The following is a 16,696-nucleotide window of genomic DNA, read 5'->3' as shown; positions in this document are numbered from 1 at the left end:
AAAAGTAAAGAAAACAATCAAAAAAAAAAAAGTTCTTTACACAGGGCATGATAAGAATAGCTGGGCCTTTTTTCTTGTGTTTATTAATTTCATGTCTTGTGTCTGAGCGCCTGAGGCCAACCACCTGCGGGTACGACCCAAGGCCCTTCACGTGGCTATGGGCAGTAGCACAAACTCAAGGCAGCGCTGAGGAGATGCACAGATGAACGCTGTAAGTATGAAACTGTGCCCACAGCCGAGCGGGGCTCTTGCATCCGTCCCCTCCAACACGAAGCATTTCTCGGGGAAAGGGAAAGACAAAGAGAACGTAGCCCACCCCCCTGTCACCCTCCCACCTCACACTGCCCGCCGCCAGCCCGCCACCCTGCCTTAAATACCCCCCGCGCGCCTCTCCCCTATCACGTGGCAGCTCGGGGCGGCACCCTATTGGCCGAGGGACGAGCGGGCGGTGTCCGGTCGGCTCCTCCTTCCCCCTCCCTCCCGCCCTCCTCACGTGAGGGGGGCGAGTCACGCGATTTCCGGGAACCCGTCAGGAAGGGACATAAACAAAACAAACCCGCAGCCGCATGGAGGGTCCGGCCCGCAGCGCGGGGGGCGGCGCCCCCTGCTGAGCCCCGGCCGCCCGGTGAGTGCGGGCCGCGGGGGGGGGACGGCGGTGCCGGGACGCGGCCTCGCCCAGCCCCGGGGGCGGCCCCGGCCGCCTGCTGCGCCCCGGGGAGGCGGGGGGGGGGACCCCTGTGGGAAGGGGCCCGGCGGGGAGGAGGAGGCCGTGAGGGGGCTGCGGCCACCCGGCAGGGTTGGAGCCGTCTGCCCCGCTCCCCGAGTGCCGGGGCCAAGCGGCTAGGAGCGGAGCCGCAGCAGCCCCGCCGCCCCCTGGCTGCACAGCCGGGGGGGTGTGGCCGTGCCGGTGCTCTGGGCGGCGGGGGGCTGCCCGCGTCCCGCCGGGTCGGGGCCGGGCTGCGGGAGGGGGCGGCGAGCTGGCGGCGTATCCCCTCCGGCCGGCAGCGGCAGCCCGTGGCGGTGCGGGGTGAGGGAGCCGCGGGACGGCGCCGGCCCCGCCGGGAGGAGCGGCGGCTGCGGGCGCGCTGTGAGGGGGCCCCTCCTCGGGGTGCCGCCGGCCGCACTTGTGCCTCGGGACGCGGCCACCGCGCCGCGCTGCCTCCTCTCGGGCTCCCCGCTTTCCACCTGTTGCAGCCGGGGGGGGCCCGGCTCTAACCCGCGGCGGGGACTGCCCCCCCCCCTCTTGCTCGCCCTCGGGGCTGGGTGGGACCGCCCGGGCGGGCCGCGGGGCTGCACCGGCGGTCGGCGGCAGCCCGCGGGGACGGGGCTCTGCCGGGGGGAGTGCTGGGTGGGTGGGTGAGTGCCGGCCGTCCCCAGCCCCCGGGAGGGCCGCAGGGCGGGGGGCGGTCCCCGCAGGGCAGGGGGAGCCCCCGGCTCGCTGCCCGCCGGGAACGGGGGGCTCGGGGCCTGGGGCCCGGTGCGGGCCGGGGGCGCTGCCCCGCGGCGCGGCGGAAGGGGGTTTGTTTACATGTCGCCTCAGCCAAGCTTGAAAGAGCCGCTGGGCGGCTGAGCGGCGTGCGAGGCCGCCAATGGCAGCGCGCGGCGAGGAGACGCGAACCAATGAGCGGGCGGGGAGGGCGGGGCGGGGCGGTGGCGGCAGGGCTAGGCTGCGCTCGGCGGTGCCCGGCGGGGCGGCCATGTTGGCGGGGAGGTGTGGTGGGGACGGGGCTGCCCCGAGCCGGGCGGGGGCGGCCTCTGGGGGCCGGGGCGGCTGCGGGGCGCCCGGTGCCCGCCCGGTACCAGCCCCGTGCCCACCCCGGGCCCGTCCACGGCCTTCGTCCTCCCCCGTGCCCGTGCTGCCCGTCCCCGGTACCGCTCCGTGCCCCGGCCCCGTCCCAGCCCGGCGCGGTGTGACGGGGCTGCTGGGGCAGCAGAGGGGCTGTAAGGCCTGAACGGGGCCGTGCCGCGCTCCGGTACGGGCATGAGCGTTTCCTGAGGCGGCCCTGCGCGGCCGGCTGGACGCTCCCAGCCTTCGGGCTGCGGAGCTGCGAGACCGAGCGCTCCCTGCGCCGGCTGCGAGTCGCTTGTTGAAATCATCCCTTACAAAACCCGCGAAGCAGAACCAGTCCGATAGAGTTTTAAAATATTTTAAATGTTTTTAAAATTAGGCTGTTAGCCTTTGGCCTAAAGTCGCTCAGCCAAGTGGCTTCTTCGCATCCTTGTGGGGAAAGTTAATTATAATCGAGTGTGTGTTTATATGCAAAGAATTGCAGAGGGGCAGGCGCTTAGAAGCTGAGTCAGTTTTCGTTGTTGGCAAGTTCAACGAGGAATCAGGCTTCTGTAGGGAAAATAGCTTGGTGGTACTTCTAGCAGGAAAGATTTCTTACAGAAATATCAGTGCTCGGCGGTAGGACTTCTTACGGGCATAAATAACGCAGACAGCACACCGCCGTGAGCTTTGTGGCCATGAGTTGACCTGAGCAAAAAAATTGTTGTGTGTTTGGTGGAGTGTTGCCTGCTGCTAAGATAAATCTGCAGCAGAGGCATCCAGCCACTGAGCATCTTTGCCATGTTTTTCTAAATAATGAAGGTTCCAAAAAAAAACCAACAACAACAACCAAACCCTAACTTTCTGAAGCACAAATGCTTTGAAGTTCCTTCATAATTAATAGGGAATAAATAGAAGTTTCTGTCTGACTAATAGCCTGATATGGGATTGTATAAATAAATGAATGCAGGTTTAAATTCAGGCGACTTGCATGTCTGTGTTAAGTGGTTTGTGAAATCTAACTAAATTATGTTTTGAAATACAAGTTTAATAAGGATATTTGGCACTTCGTAAGAAGTGCTTGAAAGTTGGTATTGTCCTGAAATTCAAGCCAGAAAACTTCTGGAAAACTGATGTTTAGATTTAGACCCTGCTATAATACTTTCCCTTTTTTATTATTACAAGAAAAAACATCTTCCTGATGCTTTTGAAGTCTTCCACTGGTTTTTGACTGTTTGGACTGATGGGGTTTCTGACTTTTTTCTGACTTACCTTCACTTAGGAGTTGAGCAGTCGAGGGACAGTAGGGTCCTTTTCTTGGCTGGCTTTGAAGTGTGCCGTGCTGATAACCCCTTTCTAACAAAACCCACTTTTACAGTATGAAGTAGAAGTAGATGAGGTTGTACCATTCGCTTCATCCTAAGATTTATTTTTTTTTTCAGGCACTGGAGAAATATTTTTTTCTTCAGACTTTGCACTGTCAGAAAAAATATAGAAACAACCATTGTGTAGGGATGTAGAATATTTCTGGAGATTGTAATTTAAATTGTTGTCTAGCATTGCTTTTGTTTTCTGTCATGGCTTTGATGGCACCCATTTCAAGGAATATTTCTTGCAATAAAAACTAAAAACGTATAAAAATTGAATGTTAGTCTTACTGCAAATTCTGCTGTGCAAACAACTCTCCTAACTCTACAGTGTTCATTTAATACAATTAATATTTTAACCATTAGAAGTTTTTTAAATGAATTGAAGTATGTTAGCATAGTTCTAATAAGTTTAACATGCTACATTTGCTACTCTTGGCAGTGAAATAATAATAAAGTCTCAGTCTTCGCTCCAGAACGTACAGAAAAGCTCGTGCTTCTAATAGGAAAATAGTATTCTGGGTGTGGTTGTTATAAAACATGCAGATGCAATGCAGTTGGTTTGGGTTTTTAAATCACTTTTCTGCTTCTTGTATAGTGATCAGTTATTTGCATTTGCTTAGGCAGCCATGCTGATGTGGAATACCCCTCCAAAGTTAGGTGCTGGGAATTGATATAAAAGGGAATAGTAATTCAGAGGGAGATACGCTACTGTATTCTTTTTGGAGTTTTATCCACTCTTTGCCTGAGGTGCTGCATGTGTGATTGGAGCCCAGAGGTTGTCTTTGGTGGTATCACTTCCAGATCTTGACGTCTGCTCTGAGCAAGTAGGATTGAAGAATAAATTATAGGGAAGGTCAGTAGAGGAAAGGGAACAACGACAGCGAAGTAGCAGTTTCTGTCTCCTGAAGGGAAGAGGCTTAAAAGAAGTGAAACAACCTTTGTGTGTTCAGTTCTTTTAAATGGCAGCACTCCATCAAACCTAGGATCTGGATGTCGTAGGCAGCTGGTGTTTGTTCTCCGGGATAGAGAAGGCAAAACGTATAATGTCTGAGATGCTTATGCTGACATCTTAACACAAAAACCTCACTGAGAAGGTAGAGGAACTTTGCTGGGTGAGCAGGGGAATGATGCTATGGTGGGTGGAAGCAGAGGAAGACGACCTTTTGCAGGACTGTCTTTGCTCGCCTGCTACTAAATAAATAAATAAGCAAGAAAAGAAAACTGAGAGACTTCATGTTGGGGGAGAAAAGTAAAAGGTTGTTTTTTTGTTTTGTTTTTAAGTCTGGTTAACAATTGAAGATTAATGTAGAAGGAAGAAAAAAAAAACGAGAATGTTACTCTGAGAAACAAAACTAAGAAAAATATGTTCTGTGCCTGAAGACGGCACTGAACAGAGTGTGTTCTGTAATACGAAACAAATTGGCACAAACCGTGGAAGGAAAAAAAATTAAGAGAAGCGTAGGAGTACTTATTGCACCTCTAACTGTACTGCTTTATAAAACATCCAGATACAGCAACCAGCACACAGTACAGAAAGGCTCTTTTAAAGCATGTGGCACCGTTCTTGCGCCTTCTCTGAAAAAGAGTGGGGCTTTTTGAATGTTTTACCCTGGCTGTGGAGGTTTGGTATTGACAGGCTCTCCTGACATGCTTTCATTATTACTGTTTGCATCAAAAATGTAACTTTGACAAACCGTGCTGTACGACGCACAGCCACCGCCATGAAAAGTGTAATTGTGCGCCTGACATGCTTGTAAGGAGCGTTTGGCTGCTGTGATAATAGGCACTGTGCAGTCCATAAAATGGTACGGCCGTGCTCCGCGTGCTTTTCGAACTGTACAAAATACATCTGAATTCAGACAGAAATAGCAACTTTAGTTAGAACTGCAGTACAAATGATTCATACAGGTGACTGGGGAAGACTTTCAGACTTGTCAAGCTGTAAATGGGCAGAGTAGGTTTTTCTCTCATAGGGGCTTCTTTGGAGGTGATGTATTGTTGCAGAAGGGTTTTTACTCATCTGGGGAAATGGCACATGCATGGTAAGTGCCATCTGTCTCCTTAATGCTGCATGTTTTGAGTTTAGGTCCTGCTATCTGCCAGTTTAAATGCACTGCTCCATCAGTAATGTCCTGTAATAAGCCTGCCATTAGGGTGTTTGAAGTTCAGGCTTCCCGGGTGGCTTGGGACCGCTATTAAACTATTACTGATGGGCGTTTTCAATAAGTGAGTAAAAATGCGGAGGGTTTTTGTTAGGATTTAGCCTTAGATTAAGGAATTGTTAACTCTTATAACACGGTTTTTGGTTACTTTTATCCAAACATCAACAGTGTGTGTATATATGCCATAAACGCATATACGTACCCCAAATTCAACGTTCAATGAACGCAGTCGCTCTCGGGTGTCTCGCCCTTTCTCTCGCCCAAGTTGCCGAGCGAACCTTTTCTCAGGAGCGGGGGTGCAGCTCCCTGCCGATGTGACTCAGTCCGCAGCCACAGAACCAGCTCAGGGGCTGGTTCCTTAGTCACCCTGATCTGATTTCACTGCGGGCCGCTGCCAAAAGGAGCGGCGGCACCCTGCCCAGCGCCCCGGGCGCCGTATTCCACCTGCGGTTAAGCCGCTGTGAGGCAACTGTGGGGTTTCACCTGTGGATCCCTGCGTGTGGGAGAGGTTAATGTGAGCCATTAATGGAAATTGTCCTAAAGTAGAAATTCCTGCTGTGTCTATTTTTAGTAATTCTTATACTGCCGTTGTTGAGCTCTGCCACAGATCTTTCCCTTCATTCCAATCTGTATTCATTGCAGACAGTGCAACAGCTGTGCTGTTCTGTTCAAACTCAGCCTTGAGCTGAGACTGTCCATGATGATACATTCTGTAAAAATTGGGCTTCAGCTGAAGTCTACAAAGTTTCCTTTGCAGGCGGTTCAGGGTTTGCATCTAAGTTTCCATATGTGTATTTGACCGGGGTCTGATTTTGGGGTGGTGCTGCGTGGAGCCAGGAGTTGGACTCGATGATCCTTGTATTCCCCTTCCAACTCAGGACCTTCTACGATTCCGTGCGTTCTGACAAAAACGTAAAGATTAACTGGTAAAGAAGACGCAAACTTCTCCTTCCGTTCCCCTTTATACCATGCAGTGGCAGAACTTCCATGTGAGTGCAGATGTTGTGGGTGGCGTCCTGGTGGCGACACCAGAAAGTATTAATCTGATATTCCAGTGAAAAAGACATCTATTTCTGCTGCTCTATATAGAAAGAAAGACAATGCTAATGTGTAGACTGATATTAAAGACGGTATCTTTCTTAACCTCTTCCATTGCATGTGAACATCGTTAATTTAAAAAAAAAAAAACAAAACAGGCCCTTTTTAAAGCATTAGGCAAGGCCAAACAGTGAATTTGTCATCCATGCCAAATTTATCAGCATAGGAAAGACCAGCACTGTTGCTGTGTCATCTTCCCTGTGTGAAGGAAGACAGGGGTTGTTTAGGCACGTTGCCCTGGGACACAAACTTAGCTTTTAAATGTCACTTTCAGATAAGTAAAAGGAGTTCCCTGGAAGTTTCAGAGCGGAAGGAAAATTTTCTCAGAAGGCGCTGGCTCTTACTTGACGCAGGACCCTACAAAGGAACGGCTGGGGTTGGCAGCGGTAGCGTGGTTTTATTGAGAACTGTAATTTGTGCATGACTGGACTTGCAGCTTTTGTTTTCTTCTTTATACTCCAGCTGATGTTTGAAAAGCAGTATGTTTTGATGACTGAAGAATTTTTTGAACAATGTCTGTTTTTACCTCAGTTTGACAATATATATGCTGAAGTTAACAAAACAGCTGAGGTGGTATCTGGAAGTAGGAATAATCTGCTGTCATGTGCTGGTGGGAGGAGGCTCCTGAGTGTAGGAGAACACTTCTACTTTGCTATGTGCTTTTCAAAGCAAGAGAATAAACACTCTGAGCAGATTGCACCAAACTGACTTAGGAGCAATGCCGAGTGAAGAATTCTGGTCAGAGAAACAAATGTGTTTTCACTGATAATGCTGAAAAACTGTATAAGTATGATGGTTCAGGTTTTGGATTGTGCCTCTCTAACAGCATTTTCTTCTAAAAGAAACATTTTGTATAGGGGTAGGGATGTCCCGGGAAAGCAAGACAATAAGAAAGCAGCCTCCCTGAAGGCAGTTACATTAGATACTAACATCTGAGAGCATGGATTTTTTTTTAATATAACTTTTTTTTTTTAAAATTCCTGTTACTTAGTAGTTCTGTTGGGCAAGTCTGTGTCTTCCCTTCCTATACTTTTCTGACAGTGAGCGTACCTGCCGCAATCCCTCTACCACTAGGTGTTGCTATATGAGTGATTGATACAATCTTATCTGAAGCTGAATGGATTCAACTCCTAAGAAAAGGAGGAGATATTCCTAAAACAGTATTACTCTCTATTCTGAAACTAGTGTTTTGAGACGTTTGTCTGAAACGTTTTTAGAATTCATTGGCTCTGTTATATTAGTCATAAAGGTTTTTTCTTTTTGTGTGCCCAGCAGTATGCTAGTTATTTTTCCAATTAGGCAGGCTTTTCTTTTCATAGAGCTCTAGAGTGCACAGTTTAGGTAGTGAGGAAAAAAGGCAACAAAATGTAACTCAGCCGAAAAGGTTTTCACAGGAGCTCTGTTCTGTAGCATCAATGGCTTTTCATTTGGTGAAAAACGGCAGGGGAAGAAAATCGCTGTACATTCTAGCGTGAGGAATAATCATTTTTCAGGGAGAAATTTTGTCTTTAGTTCACTTTGGCTGTTTTTTAAGCACTGTTGTTTTTGGTGACAGTATACTTACCTCCTTGGCGTTTATTCTACACAGAGATCTACAAACAGAAGAGCTCCGTATAAGGGTGAACTGAAGTTATCCTAAGGAAAAAATTCATTGCATGGATTGTGTAAACTCACTGAGACTGAAGTAAAGCTGGAAAGGAATCTAAAAGTGAATAAAACAAGAAGTTTGGAATTGGATTTGGGTAATCTGGGCTTGGAAATGCCTCAGGTAAGTCTGAAATGTTACGATTGTATTTGCTTCTGCAAATAATTTTGCTTCCTTGCTTAAAAAATGGAAAAATGTAAGAGCAAATTTGTCTGGCATCAGCAGGAGGAACTTAGAAGAGACTAAATGGTATATATTTTCAGGGTCCTGGTAGACTCGAATCAGTGGAAAGAATTTGGAAGAGACTGAATGGTATATATTTTTTTAGGGTCGTGGTGGGAGCTATGTTTCTGCTCTTGGTGCTGTATTTGTTCACACAGCAAGAAGCAGCAAAAGTCTTCTTGATGAGGGTGAATGCCTGGAGAGCAGCCTTTTATTACTGCAGTGATTCACACATCAGTGCACTGAGTGACTTTCAGCAGTATAGTGTTTCTCCCTTCCCAACCCTCAAGGCGAGTTTGTCTAGAAGAGAAATAGAGGTCTGGCACTAAATGTTGCAGAAGGCTGTGCTGCCTTTTGCCTGCATGCCTAGTCATCCTGCATAATGTTTTTTTTTTTTTTTGCAAAGTTCTCTTTTGTTCTTGAGAGAGATAACACTCTTGATTTAGTTATAATATTTTTTGCTATTGTTACAATCTCAGGTAGAAGTTTTACAAGTTCTAATGGTTCTAAAAACAGCCAGCGCTGCTTTGGTACAAAATGGTGTGTATCAGGGTGAAGGCCCTGCAGGCGTGTAGTCCTGTTGATATTCCCAGATCTTGCCAGTAACTCACTCTCCTCTTCTACAAATGCCTAATGTATCCCTAAACTTGGCAAACGTGAGGATTTCAAACCAACCCAATAGAATGAATGAGCAATGCTCTTGCTGCCATATAGTGAATACAAATGTGTCCTTTGATTAAGAGCTGCACGTTGTTAGCTGCTCTGAAAGCATTCTCTCACTCTGAGAAGTGACGTACTTATCTGTGTAGGTAAAAACCTTCCAGATGCAAGTATAACACAAGTTCAGAGACTTGGATGAAATGACAACACTCTTCTGTTTTATTGAGGGAAAGAATCTGCTTTTTTATAGCATGCTTCAATATTCAGTATCAATTTTGTTGTAGCCCAGTGTGAGTGGAATGGACCCTCCTTTTGGGGACGCCTTTCGGAGCCATGTGTTTTCAGAGCAGACTCTGATGAGCACAGATCTCTTGGCAAGCAGTTCAGATCCAGACTTCATGTATGAACTGGTAGGTCATCTTTCTGTGTGTGTGCATGCATCCCGCTCCTTGACTAACACCGTGTGTTCCCATAGTAATAAAGGCGTATTTGTTCAAGAACGCTGGAGGATTATTCATTACTGCTTGCCACTGCCTAGGGAAGGGCCTAACTGCTTGGCCAGCAAATGTAATGCTTCTTCAGTAGACGCTCGTTACAGCTGGCCATCAGGAGAGGCTTGATATACAAGTCTCACGTGGAGCTGTGTTGGTGTTACATCGTTGTGCTTGAGACTCTTCCTTACAAACCATCATTTCTGCAAGAGCAGCTATATGCTACTTCACCCAAGCTGTGAATGCAAGGGAAGCAAAATACAAGTTGACTCATGAGCTGTTTACAATAGCATTCGTGATTTTTTCCTGTGTCAAAGGAGAAAGGTAGCTCACTGTTAACTGATCGGCTTAGAAGGAGGTTTTCCAGGGACCGGTAAACTTAAGCGCATTCTGTTAATCAAAGTTTGACGTAGGTTAATGGAAACTAGAACACGTTGCCTGTGATTCACCGTATGAATTTAAGTAGACAACAGATATGATTTGATACCTTTTTTTTTAACTCCGTTTTAACTTGTCTTACAATGCACAGGACAGAGAAATGGACTACCATCAAAGCTCCAGAGACAACCTACTTTCAATGGAGGACTGCAAAGACCTCGAGAACTTCGAGTCTTTTACGGACATCCTGGACAAAGAAGTTGCTCTCACCTCCAAGTGGGAGCAGTGGGACACGTACTGTGAAGACTTAACTAAGTACACTAAACTAACCAGCTGTGACATCTGGGGAACAAAAGAGGTGGATTATCTGGGCCTTGATGACTTTTCAAGCCCATACCAAGATGAAGAGGTGATAAGTAAAACACCGACTCTGGCTCAGCTTAACAGTGAGGACTCCCAACCTGTTTCAGATTCACTCTATTACCCTGATTCGCTCTTTAGTGTAAAACAAAACCCTTTAAATTCTCTGTTACCTGGCAAAAAAATTGCAAGTAGAGCAGCAGCCCCAGTCTGTTCCTCCAAGAATGTTCAGGCCGAGGCACCTCTATCGGACTGTGTTCAGAAGGCAAGCAAACCCGCAACTCAGCCTGCTTCCAGTACACAAATCATGGTGAAGACCAATGTGTACAATAATGAAAAGGTGAACATTCATGTTGAATGTAAAGACTATGTTAAAAAGGCAAAAGTAAAGATCAATCCTTTACCCCAGAGCAGACCAGTGGTGAGCCAAACACATGCAGATGCAGCAAAGGAAAACACCTGTTACTGTGGTGCCGTAGCAAAGAGACAAGAAAGGAAAGAGTCCCCGCACAGTCACAGTACACCTCCTGTTTTGCCTTTTAAAGAGACTCAAGAACTGCTCCTCAGTCCACCCCAGGAAACCACAGGACTTATTGTGGGGGAGAGCAGTCTTTCTGCTAGCACATCAGTGTCAGATTCTTCACAGAAGAAAGAAGAGCACAACTATTCTCTTTTTGTAACGGACAGTCTGGGTGAGCAGTCAGCCAAAGGAGACCCTGAAGAAGATGAGGAGGATGAGGAAGATATTGAAGATGAGGACCACGATGAAGGATTCGGCAGTGAGCACGAGCTCTCTGAAAACGATGATGAGGAAGAAGATTATGAGGATGATAAAGACGATGACATCAGCGATACTTTCTCAGAACCAGGTACCAGCAATGTTGGGGCTTATTAACATTAAGGTTAACAGATTTGTCTGCCAGGAGAGAAAGAATGCTTTTGAATGCTTTCTAATTACAGGTGAACAACACTGGTCTTAAATTCTGAACATTCATCCCAGATTTTTTAAGCGCTATTCAAAATGTAATTAATGCAAACTGTACAAGGACTGTGTTTTCCCTGTTTTGGGGGAAAAAAAAAGATAAATGGTGGTCATACTTCAAAAGTGGTAATAGACAATAGAGGAAAGCAAGCTTGTAGCCTGAGGTTGTAGAGCAACTAGATGCAATTGATACCTCCCTTTTTGTGGATTAATGAATGATAGGATGTGCAGAGCTTTCTAGGGCTTCAGTAGGCTGTGCTCTGAATTTATCCCGAGTTGTACCTCTTGATAGCTGGTATGAAATTGTAGCCCAAGTGAAAGCATTTCATAATTACTTAAGTGCTACTGTAGGTATATTTTTCCACAGAATCCACATAATACCTACCACTGAAACTAATAGAACTATTTCTTGGTGGTTTTTGACAGTAACACTTAGTGGGTCTGCAAGTAGAAATGGAGCATTAACAACAAAAATAAGAACCAACCTTCATCCAGAAGGTAACAGAGTGGTAAGATTCTGTAAAAAGAAAATCTACAGGGACAGGACTGTAACCGAGTATTAGGTTAGTTGTAGGAAGTATTATAGTATTCACGGTTTATAAGTGCTTTGTAGTAGAGTATAAGAATTAAGGTGTTCAGACATCTGGCAGTATGTAACTTTGGGGGAGAAGAAAACCAGCTGAAATTCTCCCCTTTTAAAAACAGCAGCTTCTCTAAAACATGCTGTTGTTTGTCATACTGAACTCTGAGATTAAATTATTTTCTAAGTAGATTTCCTGAGCTGGAATTAAACTTGTTAAGCACTGTGCCCTTTATGTTACTTTTTCATGTACATAACACATTTTTATTAGCATTTTAAAATCGCTTCCTCCCTTCTTCTGAATTGAACTCCCTTTACTTCCTAGCTTTCAGTAGCTATTAAAGCTCTGTAATGACTGCTGTACTACACAGTGCTTTGCAGCCCACAGAGGCATGTTGCACAGAAAGCCTGGTAATCTTGAAAAAGAGATGTTGTATTAAAATGCTGGGATTTTAGTTGGTGGAATTACATTAACTGCTTGTTGTTTGTTCAGATTTTGCTGACAAGCTCTCACCTTCTAAATGTAACTGCATGGTGCGGTGTAGGAACTGAGGAAATGAGCTTCTACAAGCTTGCTACGAGTCAATGAAGACATTCACCTCCAGTACAGTGATATTAAAAGATAGTATCTGCACATATTTTTTAATATATAAAGAGATAATGTCTCCAGGTATTTTAGTTCTGTTACTCATACTTTGTGTTGCCTTTTTTTAAAAAAAAAAAAACACCTTTACAGTAAAGGTAAATTCTATGGAAAAAGCTTCTAAATGAGCATAGCTCTGGAAGACTTAACCTTGCAGAGTTTCCATGAAACCAAAATCTGTTCATAAAGAAGTGAAGATAGGACAAAACTTTATATTTGCTGACCCTCTGATGTGCGTACTTTACATACAGTTTGCTTTTGTTTATTCTTTTTCACGTGTGTTTTGGGAATGTGTGATATGCTTTCTTAAAGCATTGGAGTCAGTGTTGTCTGAGGAAGTACTTAGCTATAGTGATTTCAGGGACTTGGGAACGTAACTGAAAATGTGACTGCCTTTCACCAATGCTTTTATTGTAATTGGAATACACATTTAGCAATTTTGGTCCCCTATGAAGCTTATTTATTATGGGAATTAGGAGCCCAGATCTGGGCATTTTACCTATCTTGTTTAATAGAAATATTTGTAGATGACTGGTTTGCTATCAAGTAGTGTAGACATTCCAGAAAGGAAAGATGCAAAAATTGATTCAGTTTTCAGTAGTACTGGAGAAGAGAAAACTAAAGGGAAATGTGCGTGTAGAGACATAGAGGTTGTTTAAAGTTGCATTGCCTGTTTGAGCACCTGTACCATCAGCTGGAGGAAAAGGGCTCCGTAAGTGGTTTTACAGAAGTCATCATGATTAAGTGGTTTCAGAGAAGGGTGTTCTTGGTTTTGTTTTGGCTGGGTTATTTTTGCTGTTAATCTCGTAAAATGCAGAAGTCATGTCTATGCTGTTCTCTGTCTTTCTTACTTTAACTCTTCTAAATTTAAACCTAAAATTAGTAAGGGATGTGAGCAAAGATTTTTAGGAGTGACTTGCTAGAGACTTGAAAAGTAAATACAAGAACCTTTACAGATTTCTTAGAAGCTCAATAAAGAAAGTGAGACTGCTGTATGATGCTTGCTAGGAGGAGGATTCAGTGAAGTTTAATACAATGCAGAAAAGCTAAACACATCTTCTGACTGCTGTATGTTGCAGACTACATTAGGACGTTGTGCACTAGACTATTCTATGTAACTCTAAAATGATGGCAGGCCAATGTTAGATTTGCAAGGCAGGATGCATTAAGTCAACATAATTTAAATTGCCAACATAATTATGGTTTAAATAAGCAAACAGGAAGTCCTGTTTTTAACCTTGTTTTACATTTGTACATATCAGCTATTAAAGAGATTTGTTTTCATTGGTTGGCTTAATTCTGTGTTATCATGAAGATGGGCTGAATTTATACCTATCTGTATAATGAGTTACATAGCTTGACGTGATTTTAAAGTGGAAAGTAAGGTGCGTTTTCTTTAAAGAGTATTTTGATACTTATGTCAAACAGCATTTGGGTCAAAGGGAAGTATAATTAAAAATATCCGTGGTATTTGAAACTATATTTAATGTAATTTGCCATAATCACTTTGTCTATATAAGAAAAAACGTGTTCTTTAAAGCATGCTTCATTTGATTTTTCTTTTAAAATACTGTCCTTTTAATAAACCAAAGAACCAAAGTAAATGAGTTGATGGCATGATTACAAACAGAACTTCAGAACTGGTATCATCCTTCCGTGTACCTAACTTTTATTCATACGTTGGGTTATGAGGTGAGAGTCAGACCAAAGCAAGAAAGTTTGGTTTTTGTTTTTCAAACGTTTTTTCAAGTGAAAACAGAATAATTGAATGGACTGTTTTAAAATAAAGAAGGCGTTCTTTGTGCTGTTGTTACAAGATGATGCAGAGCTCAAGCATATGGGCCCAAGGCTTATTGAGCTTACAGTCCAGTCAGTGGTTGGGTTTTCTTTAAGCTTCGTTGGTGTATAAGGTGTTTTGAAATCTACTCTTTTTTAATTAAATATAAAGTGTGATATAGCATTTTAGTACAAAAGGTGATGCAGTATTTTTTTTACCTTAGTACAACTTGTATTTATTTTCTAAAGCATGTGTAGAATTTTAAAAATTGTATTTTGTGTTTCCATACTTACAGTCTAAACATGTATGCAATGTGGATATTGTCATTATAGTTCCTGTGTACTTGAAGAACAGTTTGCCATATCAAGTGCATTGTAACACACCTCTAAAATATTCTGTAGCTTTACTGTGGATTTCTCTTGATTTTACTGAGGAGGTGAAGAAGAGGTTGAACAGCTTGTGTCCAAACCCTTTCAATTCAGATGTTCTTTTCTTATGGACTTTGGGTCATTGTCCTAGTAACAGAGCCCCATTCCTACAGTCTAATAGAGATGGATGGTTTATTTCCCAAAGGTACTTAAACGCAAGGTAGAGCAATAATTTTGCTTTATTTATTAGGCTTTTGCTAATCCATCTTTATTTTTATCATCTACTTCTCTGTTTTTATGATTAATTAAAATGTGGAGGAGAGTTAGGATTATGTTCCTGCAAACTACTGGAGAACGCTGTAAAAGTGGAGGGACGCTCTCCAACAGCTGTCGTCTGTACTCCACAGTAGTGAGATCGTGGGGGAGAAGAGCAATAGGGCTTAAGGGGTCAAAGAACCAGAAGGAGCTTTCAATGCACAAATAATTTGTCTCTATTCAGTTGATGAAGCACCATCACTAGCTCAATGTCTATCCCTGGATTTAAAGCAAATACCCAGTAGTAGTTGAGGCTGAAAACCAAGTAGATTAGATAACGTGAAACAAGCCATTGTCGCTCTTTTTGTGCTCACCTTGAACGTTCAGCCTGCAGTTAAAAGGCTAGAAATAGTCTTATAAACATTATATAAACAATGCAATGCATTATTTTAGGGTATGAAAATGATTCTGTGGAGGATTTAAAAGAAATGACTGCAATATCCTCTCGAAAAAGAGGCAAGCGAAGATACTTCTGGGAGTACAGCGAGCAGCTAACACCGTCACAGCAAGAAAGGATGCTGAGGCCATCTGAGTGGAATCGAGATACATTGCCAAGTAACATGTATCAGAAGAACGGTCTCCATCATGGTAAGGATAGAGTCCTCGTTACAAGTTAATGGCTTTCATGCTGACACCATCAATAGCCAAATTCCCATATGTGAAATGGCAGAGAGCTGCATTTTGGCCATGGAAATAAATCCTTAAAACACTGCAAGTCTGTTGCTTAATTAGCGGAGTTCTGTGCCGTGTCCAAGGAGGGCACAGTGAACGTACAGTAGTAACTTTCAGTGTGGTTTCTTCCAGAGGAAGGTGGATGAATTGAGAATTGTAACTTCCAATAGCTTTCAGTGGAAATCCCAAGAGCTCAGAATTTTCTCAGTGTGATGCTGTAAACAGCGTGGGTAGGGCACATGACTGATACGTGCTCCTTGGAGCTGTTGGACAGTATCAGTCTTGCTTGTGTTCAAGTAAGCAGCAAGTGATCTGAGATGCAAAGTTCACATTAACTACAATGTGAACTAAAGGACAGGCAGGTGATAAGATGTAACTGTCTCTTTCTGCTCTTCCTTACCTGTTTCTCCCACCTGTGTAAATGCAACACAGTGAAGCAGATACTTTTCTGTGAATGAACAATTTCTTTAAAATACCCTTTCAGAAACTTAGACCGATTGGTCCAATAACTGTGTCTTTCATTCCCATGACTTTTTGATTGCTAACTTGCTGTACTTTAAACATGACTAACACCACTGAGATCAAACCACACGTAGGAATAATGTTTGTTCTTTTGTCGCAGGACCTGTTTGGTAGGCTGTCCCATTTGGTTGTGGTTTTGAAGGAACAAAATTAAACCAATTTCTCTGGCTGTAACATTAATATTTCCTTACAACTGAAAATTGTCTTTAACATTGCAGTTTACCTTCTGTTAAACAAAAAGATTTTTCTATTTTACTTATAGATAAATTCATTAATTAACTTGTGGATTCAGTCTCACTAGACTCTGGTGGGAGCAAGTGCCCTTTAAGTCAGTGAGTTGTGTATGCAAGGGACTTATAGGATCAAACACTAGTTAACATCCAGAAGCTACAGAATATTACACGTGCAGGATTTTTGTATTACACGTGTACCAAGGTCATCTGCTACCTCAGATGAATGATGCTAAATTATCATCTCCCTGATCAATATTTCTGGAGCAGGTTTTGTCAGTTTTATTAACATTTTCATGTAAGCATCAGTAACAACTGACACTTAAGACATGTAGGTACCAGTGACAGAAAATCTCGAGGAATAAGGATTTTGTCTTGAATGTGCAATTCCACCATAAAAGCAGCCCTTAAATAGCTTCAAATACATCTAAAAATCTAAAAAGGATCGACTGG

General features: G+C 44.0%; 2 protein-coding genes across 2 annotated transcripts in view; one reads left to right on the top strand and one right to left on the bottom strand.

Moving 5' to 3' along the window:
* The first annotated feature begins 466 nt into the window (after positions 1-466).
* Positions 467-16,696, top strand: part of CREBRF (CREB3 regulatory factor) — a 19,426-nt gene continuing 3,196 nt past the window's right edge. Inside the window, exons 1-5 of the mRNA XM_080555270.1 lie at positions 467-625; positions 7,987-8,166; positions 9,210-9,335; positions 9,946-11,023; positions 15,213-15,407. Coding sequence (XP_080411396.1) covers positions 8,158-8,166; positions 9,210-9,335; positions 9,946-11,023; positions 15,213-15,407 — 1,408 coding nt within the window. The 5' untranslated portion in view covers positions 467-625; positions 7,987-8,157. The remainder of the gene's footprint in view (positions 626-7,986; positions 8,167-9,209; positions 9,336-9,945; positions 11,024-15,212; positions 15,408-16,696) is intronic.
* LOC308177807 (uncharacterized protein) overlaps positions 530-16,696 on the bottom strand; it is a gene marked incomplete at its 3' end in the record, with an annotated part of 24,551 nt that continues 8,384 nt past the window's right edge. Inside the window, exon 3 of the mRNA XM_080555602.1 lies at positions 530-6,201. Coding sequence (XP_080411728.1) covers positions 530-1,699 — 1,170 coding nt within the window. The 5' untranslated portion in view covers positions 1,700-6,201. The remainder of the gene's footprint in view (positions 6,202-16,696) is intronic.

Source organism: Anser brachyrhynchus (genome assembly GCF_964034855.1).
Source record: "Anser brachyrhynchus genome assembly, chromosome: 14".
In the NCBI taxonomy this organism is placed as follows: Eukaryota; Metazoa; Chordata; class Aves; order Anseriformes; family Anatidae; genus Anser; species Anser brachyrhynchus.
The sequence above is the reverse complement of the archived record's forward strand: the minus strand, read 5'-3'. Positions and strand labels throughout refer to the sequence as shown.